A 12,369-nucleotide genomic window follows, 5' to 3' on the forward strand; every position below is an offset into this window, starting at 1 on the left:
CAACTGCAGTTTTACAGTAAAGACCTAATCTAGCAAATCAGCCAAGGGCACTGAGTGATTTTTTTCTGTATCACATTGGTACCCAGAGCATAGCTTTTTTGTTGTTGTTGTTAGGGCGGTTGCTAGGGTAAGTACCAAGAAAGCAGCTCAGTAATTCATGGAGTTAAAACTTCCACAAGAGGGGATGGATAATGTTGGTCCCTCAAGCCCTCAGCTAGACCAGACAAGTTTTCTCCTTTCTCGGAATACAATATGCATATTTCTACCTTCAAGTCCTTCCTTACCTCACATGACTGCTTTAGTTCCACTCATTCTCTGGGGTCTAGTTAAATGAAGACAGCTGACATTTATCCAGCATGCACTACGCCCAGCGTTCATTTCTCACAACCTGATCAGGAAGGTGCTCCCTCTTTTGCAAAAAGAATGTGGAGAGGGCCGGGCGCGGTGGCTCAAGCCTGTAATCCCAGCACTTTGGGAGGCCGAGACGGGCGGATCACGAGGTCAGGAGATCGAGACCATCCTGGCGAACACCGTGAAACCCCGTCCCTACTAAAAAAATACAAAAAACTAGCCAGGCGAGGTGGCGGGCGCCTGTAGTCCCAGCTACTCGGGAGGCTGAGGCAGGAGAATGGTGTAAACCTGGGAGGCGGAGCTTGCAGTGAGCTGCTGAGATCCGGCCACTGCACTCCAGCCCGGGCTACAGAGCGAGACTCCGTCTCAAAAAAAAAAAAAAAGAATGTGGAGAGGTGACTCACGTGCTCAAAGTCCAAGTAAGGAAGTGAAGGAGCTGGAGTTGACTGTAGCCCAGATTCCCAGAGCTTTAGCTCCTAATCACTACACCCTACTCTAACATAACTATCCCGACATGTCTACACACAGCCTTCCCTGGGCAGGCCACCTATTTTCAGTGACTGTGTAGGTCTTGCTGCCTCAACTGGGTACTAAGGTCTGGGCAAGAAGGGTCTGTGCCATTTCCCCATGGTGCCTGGCACACAGGAGGTACTGAGTGTATTTTCCATTACCAACTGAAATCCTAGTGCCTGGCTGCCCCCTCCCTTCAAATAAATATTGTATTGCTTTGTCATGCCAATAAAAATCAAAGGCCAAATCCCCCACATAGGGGTTGTTTTGGCCTTCTCTGCCCTGACGGTATCTTGCTTTTCCAGTAAAACAAGTGCCAGTCTATGTTCTGAACTGCAGCAATTTTAATAGGAGGTTTGGTCTAGCGGCAAAGGATTTGCTCATCTCTGCACTGGGACGATAAAGCAACTACCCTCATTTCGAAGCACCATTTTCCAAGGCAGGAAAAGAAAATTTCACCTTCTAGTCACTCTTTCCAAAGGATACTCCATAACTGACTTCTGGCACGCTATTGCTCTTGGGCCAGAAGTATCATTTTTATTTGACTTGAAGAGGTGTGGCCCACATAGCTAAAGATAGACCGGAAGCTGTCCACTTCTTGCACGCTGACCCAACAACCCGGGGAAGGAAGTCTCAGGTTAGGAAGTGCTCATTACCAGCATGAACACAGCTATCTCAGAGGCGCACTGTGACCAGTTGTTTTCTGCTCAGCCTCCACTACAGTATGTGTTCTTTAAAGCCTGGCTTGCATGGGAATGTGTTTTTAAAGCATCATTTTCAGTAAATATTAAAAATGTAGGTAGAAGTCAGAACATAGTTATAATTCAGTATGCTATTATGCCACCTTCCTAATTTCCAGGTGTGCAAACACCCCCACAAATTAGAAGACTGTCAGCATTTTTAAGCTGTTCTGGCAACAGTCTTCATTGGGAGAGGAGGAGGAAGAGAAGAAATGTTCAAAATGTTTGGATTCCAGTATCATTAAATAGGTGAGCTCTCGGAAAATACTGGAGGCAAGTCAGGCTGTTTTCTGGCTTCCTAACTAAGCAATGCTTTCCACAGGTTGGCCTCCTACCAACCTTTGGAGGAGAAAACACTGGAGGCAGATGAAGGACTCCACGTAGAAAAGCCAGGCAAAGGAAAATCAAACAGGAGGATGCCTATGGCATTTATTAATGGTCAGCACAGGTGGGGAGGGGAACCGAACCACTCTGCCCTTTCTCACACAGCACAGGTGAGAAAACTCTGGAAGCTCCTGGACAGCAGTAATGCAGGAACACTCTCTACTATGTGATGTAGCACAAAGGGGATGCAATTTCCTTGGGAGGGTGATGGCACCCTGTTCCCCCATCTCTCGGGGCCCGCAGGGCTGCCAAACTGGCCTCTGTATTATATTTTACAAAGAGTTGTCAGGATTGTCAGCTCTCAAGACAGCCTGGATTCTAGAACCTTCTGATTTGGTAGGATTTGTAATAATAAAAGTTTCTGGCAATCTTTCTTTCCAAAGGTCCCTGCAATACTTTTGGACAAGTAATTCTGTTCTCTGTTCTTTCATGGGAGGGAGAGTAGCGAAAGCTTTAACATGAAGAAATCCTTCTATATATCATAATCTGCTGGTCAAGGATTATTATATAACACAGTTCTGTTGTGGTATCTCACCAAAATGTCTTTTTCTGAAAAAATAAAGAGTGTATATATATATATATATATATATATACACACACACACACACATATTGTTTTTTCTTTTTTCTTTTATTGTTTTTTCTTTTTTCTTTCTCTTTTTTTTTTTTTTTGAGACAGAGTCTCCCTCTGTTGCCCAGGCTGGAATACAGTCGCATGATCTTGGCTCACTGCAACCTCTGCCTCCTAGGTTCACACGATTCTCCTGCCTCAGCCTCCTGAGTAGCTGGGACTACAAGTGCCTGCCACCATGCCCGGCTAATTTTTGTACTTTTTTAGTACAGGGTTTCACCACGTTGGCCAGGCTGGTCTCACTCCTGACCTCAAGAGATCCACCTGCCTTGGCCTCCAAAAGTGCTGGGATTACAGGCGTGAGCCACCGTGCTGCGTCTGGCCTATAGAGTCTTATTTCAGTATTTCTAAATCAGCCTTGGCATTTGGGGGTGGGGAGGAAAAGTATTTCTCCCTACTCCAAATGGAAAAAAAAAAAAAAGTTGAGAAACGCTTTTTCTTTCTCAAAGCCTAAACCGAAGGGGACAAAGTACTGCTTACAGCTCTCTGCCCTGCAGACTACAAACTACAATTCTAGCAGGATAAGAGACCATCTGCAGCCAGGCGCAGTGGCTCATGCCTGTAGTCCCAGCACTTTGGGAGGCCAAGGCGGGAGGATCATGAGGTCAGGAGATGGAGACCATCCTGGCTAACACGGTGAAACCCTGTCTCTACTAAAAAATAAAATAAAATAAAAAAATTAGCTGGACATGGTGGTGGGCGCCTGTAATCCCAGCTACTCAGGAGGCTGAGGCAGGAGAATGGCGTGAACCCAGAAGGTGGAGCTTGCAGTGAGCGGAGATCACACCACTGCACTCCAGTCTGGGTGACTAAGCGAGACTCCATCCCCCCCTCCAAAAAAAAAAAAAAAGAGAGAGAGAGACTTCATTTGATCCTGCCTCTACATATGACGAGTAGGCTCAATGTTTATAACGTATACAGTTAACTTTTTCTTTTCCCTCACTGCCCTATTTGTGATCCCTAAATAAAATCTGAGTTTCTAACTGATAGCAGCAGCAACTCCCCTGAAGATAAAATAATAGAGCCGGATGGTATTCCAATTTAACAAATACAGGACAGGTTTATAACTCTCAGTGGCAAGATTCTCTTTTTTCATTTATATACTCAAAGACTCGTCACTGACGTGTGTGTGCAAATCATCATCCAATTTTTCACTCAAATGCAGCAACCTTTACAAATCAGCAAGGGAGGAAAGGGTCATTTAAGAGATGTGCGGATGAAATGTTGTTTAGCAGTGACAGATTGCGGCAAGCAGTTTTGAGTTCCGGTGTTTTAGTGAAGGGAGAGCAGAGAGCAAGTGTATTGTCACTGTGCTTGGCCACTTGTCAAGGCGCTGACAAGTTCTGCATTATCTCCTCATTTTGCTAATTAATTAACTATTGTTTTAGGCAACAACAACTCAGACTATCTATCCAAAGTCCTAACTACTTGAGAGCTGCCAATAGTAGTAGTAGTTAATTGAGGCACTGCTTTTTATGCTAAGTCAAACACACACAGAGGGCAGTTTTTTTTACCAGAATAGGTTGTCCTTGAAAAATCATCATCTATCAACCCTCACCAAGACACTGTACAAAACACTATGACTAATCCTAAACTGGTGTCTTACCTTAGTGTTCCTCCTTAGGCTGCGAAGAATATTCCTCCTCCGTGGGTCTTCGTCTGTTTCGTATGGAATGACGGCATTGTCCCCTTTATAACCCTGGGATGCCTGATCCTCCTCTTTCTTCCGGATGGGCCCCAGCTCATCATCACTCCCCACGCTGAAGCTGGTTCGGTAACTAGCAAATCGCCCCAGCCGGGTGCATCTCGTCCTGTACAGCACTGGCTTGCTCACGATGGAAACCTTGCGCCCTCGCTCTAGAGAGCTGGTGTCCATTTCACTGTCAGAACCATTCCCGCTGCCGTTGGACTGGGCTTTGTTGATATTCCGAATGGTGATGATTTTGCCTTGGGTGCTGTCATGGGGCACGGAGTATATGTTTTCTTCTTCATTCCTTGGCTTCACCACAGCATCCATGGGTTCAGCATAGTCAGAAGGATCAAACCCATCCTGAGGCAGCCAGGGGCTAGAAGACACAGACTTCCTCTGTCCATCCCTATGGCCTTGGTCTAAATAAGATAAATCCCCCTTTGTAATTTCAAAATGGACAGGAGGCTTTGGTTTGACTGGTGGAGGTACTTTGTTGTTCAGTTTACTCTCAAAATTGCTCATAATGAAAGACAGCCCATCATTTCCCTCCAGTTCCATAGAGAGTTTAGAATGGTCTTTGGACAGAGAAGGCAGTGATGTGTCTTCTCGAAACAGGCTGTAAGATGGCTCGATATCTTCTTCTGAATCCTGCAGGTTTGAGTTGCAGAGCGGTGATCCTGCCCGGGGGGAGTTAAACACCTCTTCGGTGGTGCTACAGGCCTCGGCAGCATTATCGTACATATGAGTAGCCTCGATTATGTTCTTTTTTTCCACCACATCTTTAAAAAACGGGTGAAAGATCTCAAGTTTATGCTGGGGTTGGCTACAGGGGATGCTTGTGAACCTTCCGTCAATTTCTTGAGCAATCTCCTCCCCCTCAGTCAGCTGTTCCCGACTTAAGTCATTGTCCAGGACATCTACAGCGCCATCAGTGAGTGCTACGAGCTGAATAGGGATAATATCCTGCACTTCACAAAGAAAGGCACGTAACATAGCCAAAGAGGCCTTACGTTTGGCTGAATAAAAAACAATGTACCCATGAACCAACCGGCTCTTTCTGATGCTAAAGGAGGAATGGTATGAAAGAATGGACAGTTCAATCCGCTTCTTGTGCAGTCCGATTGGTAGTTCAAGTAAAACAGAATTGTTGCTTCCACAATGGGAAGATTTACAGGTTTGGGACTGAAGGACAGGAAAAAGTATGTCATCTGCACTAAAAGGATCTCCACACATCAGACACATAACAATTCGCAGATCAACATCAGCCAAATCTTTGATGCTAGCAGTAGAACTGACCAGGTTTAAGTTACGCTTAGAGTCCAGGAGTCCCTTCAAAACTTGACTGATTTGCTTTTCATTAATGTTGCGTCCGTAACCAATGCCAGCAGAAGCAGGGTCGAGAAAGACACACTGAAGTTTGCTAGCAATTTGCTGACCTTGCTGTATTAAGCTATGCAGAGTCTCTCCACTGGTGTCTCCTCTCTTGTTAACCAAAATTAATGTAAGGGGGAGATGGACTAAATGATTATCCCGCCGGCCAAGCGTGGACTCTCTACTCTTCTCTATACTTTCCACTACATAGGATAGCGATTCCTTTGAATTGTAAAGGCAAAGACAGCCGTGGGGCTGAAATGTTGGTGTCTGGAAAGAGTTCACAGGAAGCCTGACATTCCCCTCTATTGGCCTCAGGGAAAGCTCATACATTTTACCATCTATCACATACTTGTCATCATTTGTACAAAGAGCTCGAATCTCATTGGCCAACTCTCGGGCAAGGCCGTCTTTGCCCAATATAACCAAGTTGATTCTATCAATGTTAGGGTCAGAGAGTGAATTTTTCTGATTCCGGTCAGACGGCCGGATAAACCGAGAACTAATCAAGTGCTCAATCTTAGCGTCCACACAAGTTGGGCAGCTGGGGCATGTCTCCTTTGTTGGGTGGTACACAAAATGAATGTGTTTCAGAATAAGGGCATCACGCTCTGCTTGGAGCTTTTGTAATGCTTTAAATCGCTGTTCCTCTCCCAGAACATCCTGAATAACACCCATCTTCTCCTTGCTGGGCTTAGCATCCAGCTCCAGTTCATAAAACAATTCTGAATATTCTAAAAGCAACTCCTGAAATTCTTCCTTTGCTTTATCTATAATTTGCTTTTGGTGTTTGCCGTAAATATCCATGTATACAGATTCTTCCAGCCACTGGTAGAAATCTTCATTCATAATAAAACTACGGGCCTCTTCCCAAGGCTTTCCGGGAGTTATGAAAGGAGAGGTCTCCAGGTTTTCTTTAAACGCCCTTCGCATCTCAACTCTTTTCCTCTCATTCCTCAGCTTCTCTAAGTGGGCCTCGTACAGCTGCTCTGCAGGGACAGTATCCATTAAATCAAAGGGAATCCGTTCGTTTTCCATGTTGTCAATGTGGTTGGTGGCATCCCATGGTGTTTCTTCAAGCACAACAAACCACTTCAAGAATTCTGACTTGGTTTCTAAGAGCTTTTTGGCTTTTATGCAGCTTAGGTGGTCTATTTCATCTAGATTAGGTATAAGAGCTTCAAAAGCTAATGGCAGGGCTGCCAGGTATAGCTTTCTCCTACGCTCGATATGCTCATGCTTGAGGCGGTGGATGTGCTGTAGAAACAGCTTCTTGGCTTTCTGAGTCCCTTCCAGGTAGACATAGTCCTGGTATTCTGGAGATGCCTGCATCTTTCGGCTGACACTCAGCCAGTTCTCATTGTGGTTTTTCACAATGCGACTCACCAGCCACTCATACTTGTCTTTCGCTGTAGCTATCTGCTGACTCTGCTGCTTGAGAGCTTCAAAATAAGGAATGATTTTTGTCTTTCCCCGACTTTTATCAATGAGTTGCACTAAGGTGCTGAAAGCCAAGTCCACGTTTACATTGGATCTCGCTGAGGTCTCCACAACCTGGAGGTTCTTTTTGCTTAAGGCAAAAGTATGTGCATCTCTAATGTACCGCTCAACACCTTCGTCACACTTAGTCAGGACCACCACTATGGGCTTTTTTGTTTTTGCAAGCTGATTGTAGAGATTAGAGACAAACTTGAGCTGGTCATCAAAGTTCCTGTTCATGCCCCTGCTAACATCGATACCAAGAAGAAAACCATCAACCAGCAGCTTTCCATCTGGCATTTGTTTCTGCTCAAAGTCCTGCTCCAGCCCCAGCTGGTCAGTGCAAAAGTACATGAGTTTTTCAGCTGATGCAAGCTTGGTTGCAGCAGCTCTCTTGATATAGGGCTGCAGGGCCGTGCTTCGATGAGGTTGAAAAGTCTGATCATCAATAAATTCAGTCTGCTCCACAATGTGCATTTTACATTCCACACAATCCTCCAGGGAGCGGCTAACTTCTCCCCAGTAGAGAAAGTGGTCATTATTGACCACTCGCCCTCCAAAGTCACTGGTGCTGAGGACGGAGGTATGGTCCAAGTGAAACTCGTCAGCACTCGGGCGCACGAAGCGGTTGCACAAACAAGACTTTCCAATCCCACACTGGCCCTTTTCCTTCTCGGTCCCAGATAATCCCACCACACTGATGTTGTAGGTGGGAATTCGGACATCTTGCTTTCTTGCCATCATCATCGTCGACACATCCTGCCACGATCAGCCACTTCCAAGATCAGATTAGTGTTTCCAATGGATCAGATGGCTTCCTACATTATTAATGGGGGTGGGCTGGACATGCAGCAAAAATGCCAGGTCCCATAGTGTTGTATACCAGTATGGTCACTGTTCACCACCTCTCATCGCCAAATAGCCAACATTTCTTCCTAGATGGGGAAAAAAAGAGAAAACCCATCAGCATCATAATTTTAGAACCAAATTTTAATCAATTAACTACAGTAAAAATTTTTTATTCAACAAATATTTAGTAAACATCTCATGTGTCAGGCCTTGTGCTGGGTGAAGATACAAGAGCAAATAAGACTCACATCTATGTGTCCTCAGAGAGGTACAATCTAGTCCAATGGAGGAAAACATAAGTAAGCAGTGTGCTAAGTGCTAAAACAAGGGTGTGAGGGCTCCCTGGAAAAAGGGCTGATTCCAGGGTTAGGGCAGGATAGGGACAAGATGAGCCTGGAACATCTTTTTATGCAAGAAAAAAAACGATGGAGCATCTCACAAGGACACAGAAGCCAGCCTGAAGGGGTTCCCACTGGCCAAGTCTGGGACAATTTGAGCACCAAAATATTAAGTATGGTAATGAATTATAAACCCATTGCAAAAAACAGGAACCTCCGCTGGGCACGGTAGCTCACACCTGTAATCCCAGAACTTTGGGAGGCCGAGGTGGGCAGATCACCTGAGGTCAGGAGTTCGAGACCAGCCTGGGCAACATGGTGAAACGCCATCTGTACTAAAAATACAAAAATTAGCCGGGTGTGGTGACATGTAACGGTAATCCCAGTTACTTGGGAGGCTGAGGCAGGAGAATCGCTTGAACCTGGGAGGCGGTGGTTGCGGTGAGCTGAGATCGCATTACCGCACTCTAGTCTGGGCAACAGAATGAGACTCTGTCTCAAAACAACAACAACAACAACAACAAAACACAGAAGCAACCCAAAGTATCCACCTACTCATGGACGGATAAGAAAATGTGATATATACATACAATATAATATTATTCAACCTTTATTTTTATTTTATTTTTTGAGACAAAGTCCTGCTCTGTAGCCCAGGCTGGAGTGCAGTGGTGCGATCTTGGCACAATGCAACCTCCGCCTCCCGGGTTCAAGCAATTCTCCTTCCTCAGCCTCCTGAGTAGCTGGGATTACAGGCATGTGCCACCATGCCCAGCTAACTTTTGTATTTTTAGTAGAGACGAGGTTTCATCATGTTGCCTGGGCTGGTCTCAAACTCCTAAACTCAGGCGATCTGCCTGCCTTGGCCTCCTAAAGTTCTGGGATTACAGGTGTGAGCCTTCACGCCTGGCCTATTCAGTCTTTAAAGGGAAGGAAATTCTGACAACATGGCTGAATCTTGAGGACACTGTGCTAAGTGAAATAAGCCAGTCACGAAAAGACAAATACTATATGATTCCACTTATATGCAGTACTTAAGAGTAGTCAAACTCATAGAGACAGAAAGTAGAACAGTGGTTGTCAGGGGCTGGGGAAAGTGGGAATGAAAAGTTACTGCTTAATGGGTACAGAGTTTCAGCTTTACGAGATGGAAAGAGTTACAGAAATAGTTGCATAACATTAAAGTATTTAATACCGCTGAACTGTATAGTTAAAAATGCAAGCTTTATGTTTTATATATTTTAACACAGTAAAAAAAAAGATTGAAAAAAAAAAAAAAAAGAAATGCAGGAAGGATAAAAACCCTCCCAAATGAAATATTTTATCAATGTAAATCTATAAAATCTATCATGTGAAAATACCTCCACTTTTAGGAAGTTTACACCTTAGTATTTTGGAGGAAAGCACCATAATACATGTAACTGATCCCACTCCAAAAATTATGTATAAAGAGAGAGTAAGAATACAAATGGGGTGGTAAATTGTTAACAACACATGAATCTGGAAAAAAAAAAGATGAATCTGGGTAAAACATATAGGATATTCCTTTGTGCTATTTTTATGTTTTCAATCAGTTCCAAATAAAATTAAGTGTGTAAATACGAGATGGTTTCCCTGACAAGAACGCAAGCTCTGTGAGGCCTGTCCCCTGTCTAGTTCTATTCTGTGTCATCAGCCTATACAGTGTTTGACACAAATATTTACTGAAAGAATCAATAACTGAATGACGATTCAGCATATTAAATGGTCCCCAAGCCCGCCTTTTAGATTCGGAAAAGCCTTTCTGTAGGAAGTTCCATCTCAGGTGAGACCTGAAGTATGAAGTGCATTTAAGACAGGACAGTGTGCACAGACCCTTCCCTCCCTGAAAAAAAGCACAGCCAGTTGGGAGAACCAGCTGGAACAAAGTGTGTCGGGGGAAAGAATGGGTAAGATGCATTAGCAAGGAATCAGGGACTGGAACAAACCACTTTAAGAGTTTGGATTCCTTCCTGAAGGCTATAGGGGACCACAGAATGTGGCCAAAAAAATTGCACCTTAAAGGACCTAAAGTTTTAACAGCTTAAGTAACAAACTGTTATGGCTTACAGTCTTTACCAACTTTCCAGCTCTGACAGTTGATGCTGCACTGCAGTTTACTTAGACACTCCAATATGACTGTGCAAGCACTGAACCTACAGCCAAATGAACAGTCTCCCAAGACAATCACAAAGAGGAGAATCTGAAATGAACAGAGCAATTTTCTTCTGAATCTCATTTATGTCTGTAGAAACCTAGCCTTGCCATGACTTCAATACGTTTTTGTGCGCCTATCGCATAAGAAATGCCACTGGAAGTCAGACCACCACGCATTATTCTGACTGATACCAGGGAGCAATGAATGGGAGAGTGCAATTGTCCCCTGTGATGATAACCTCAAAAGGTCACAGCCCTTTTCCAAATATCCACAGCTTCCTTCTGATATCCCAGAAAGCCAAACCCTCTATGTAATGTGACTAGATGTAGTATGCAAAAACTGACCATTTTAAAAAGAAAAATCTCTATGACTGTAGGCAATTGTCTCCAGATAATGGCATGTTCCTAAAGATGCCATGTTCTAGAATTCAGCAGGAACAAGCAGGGTATCCATGGGAAAGAAAAACAAATCTTCCCCATCCTCTACTTTTCTAGGCAATTGCTTACATAAACAAAATTACAAGATGCTTATGCATTATCTAAAGCATGTTTACACACATCCTCTGAAATACCTAACAGGAAATATCTGTACAAAAATCAATTACTCTGTAATATGCACATATAATTTTGTTTCAATCCATGAAGACACTTAGGTTTAACAGAGCCTCAGACAGGAGTGCTGATGAAGGGTTAAGGAAGTCATGGGTCCTCATCTAACAGAGTCCTTCTCTATCAATTCCTGACCCCAGGGTCTGTCAGGTCTTAAGGTCACCAATCTTGAAATGCAACTTGGTAGCATCTGTCCTACTTAAAGTGCTGCATGCAACTGGCAAGTCATTCCTTGTCTGTGACTCAATTGTTCTCTGTAAAGTGGGTCTGACGTCTATCCCTTCACAGAAATCTGAAGGAAAAACGAAACAAAACAAAACACCAGCCTGCTCTCAAACCTCAAGAAATAAAGATACTGGCTCTATTTTGAAATGAACTAAAATGTATTATCCATTCAACACCTTGGGTTATACTTTTTAATGGCATACTTTCAGTTATTTGAAGGCTGCTAAAGAAAGCAACACTCAACTCTGAATAATGTAGAACTGATTATTTTATTTTATGAGATGGATTCTTGCTCTGTCACCCATGCTGGAGTGCAGTGGTGTAATCATAGCTCACTACAGCCTCCACCTCCTGGGCTCAAGTGATCCTCCCACTTCAGCATCTCAAGTAGCTAGGACTACAAGTGCAAGCCATCATGCCTGGCTAATTTTTTATTATTATTATTATTGTTATTATTTAGAAATGGGGTCTTGCTATGTTGCCCAGGCTGGTCTCAAACTCCTGGCCTCAAGCAACCCTCTCACCTCAGCCTCCCAAAGTGCTGGGATCATAGGCATGAGCCACTGTGCCCAGTCACGACTGACATTTTTAAATCCAGAATGCTGCTGATCATTAAAATAGCTACAAAAAATGAAAATCAGCTGGCATGGAAGTGGTTAATTTTGGGACACCTGGTAACCTTCCACTTGTTAGAAACCTAATAAGTTTATTGGTGTAAGTATACTCTTCTTAGCTTTGATGTCTGGATAATGCAGTTTTACTAGTTCCTCAATTGGACTGAATTACACAGTAAACAAAGACTGTTATAAATCTAAAAACGTCTCAAACACTCAATTTAAAGGAAATAACTTTAAGTGCTTGGTCACAAATACATTCAACTTTTCTAAGAGGTGGGTAAAAAAAAATTAGCTGAGTCACTAAATTTAATGATCTGAAGGCCACAAAGAAAGAGAAAGTAGGAGACAGGGCATATCCAAGACTTCACAATGTCTAATTTAGAGTTTAAATCTGATGGGAG

General features: G+C 43.7%; 1 protein-coding gene across 1 annotated transcript in view; it reads right to left on the reverse strand.

Moving 5' to 3' along the window:
- ARHGAP35 (Rho GTPase activating protein 35) overlaps window positions 1-12,369 on the reverse strand; it is a 149,942-nt gene that overhangs the window by 81,654 nt on the left and 55,919 nt on the right. Inside the window, exon 2 of the mRNA XM_031659125.1 lies at window positions 4,222-8,090. Coding sequence (XP_031514985.1) covers window positions 4,222-7,902 — 3,681 coding nt within the window. The 5' untranslated portion in view covers window positions 7,903-8,090. The remainder of the gene's footprint in view (window positions 1-4,221; window positions 8,091-12,369) is intronic.

Source organism: Papio anubis, chromosome 20 (genome assembly GCF_008728515.1).
Source record: "Papio anubis isolate 15944 chromosome 20, Panubis1.0, whole genome shotgun sequence".
Lineage (NCBI taxonomy): Eukaryota > Metazoa > Chordata > Mammalia > Primates > Cercopithecidae > Papio > Papio anubis.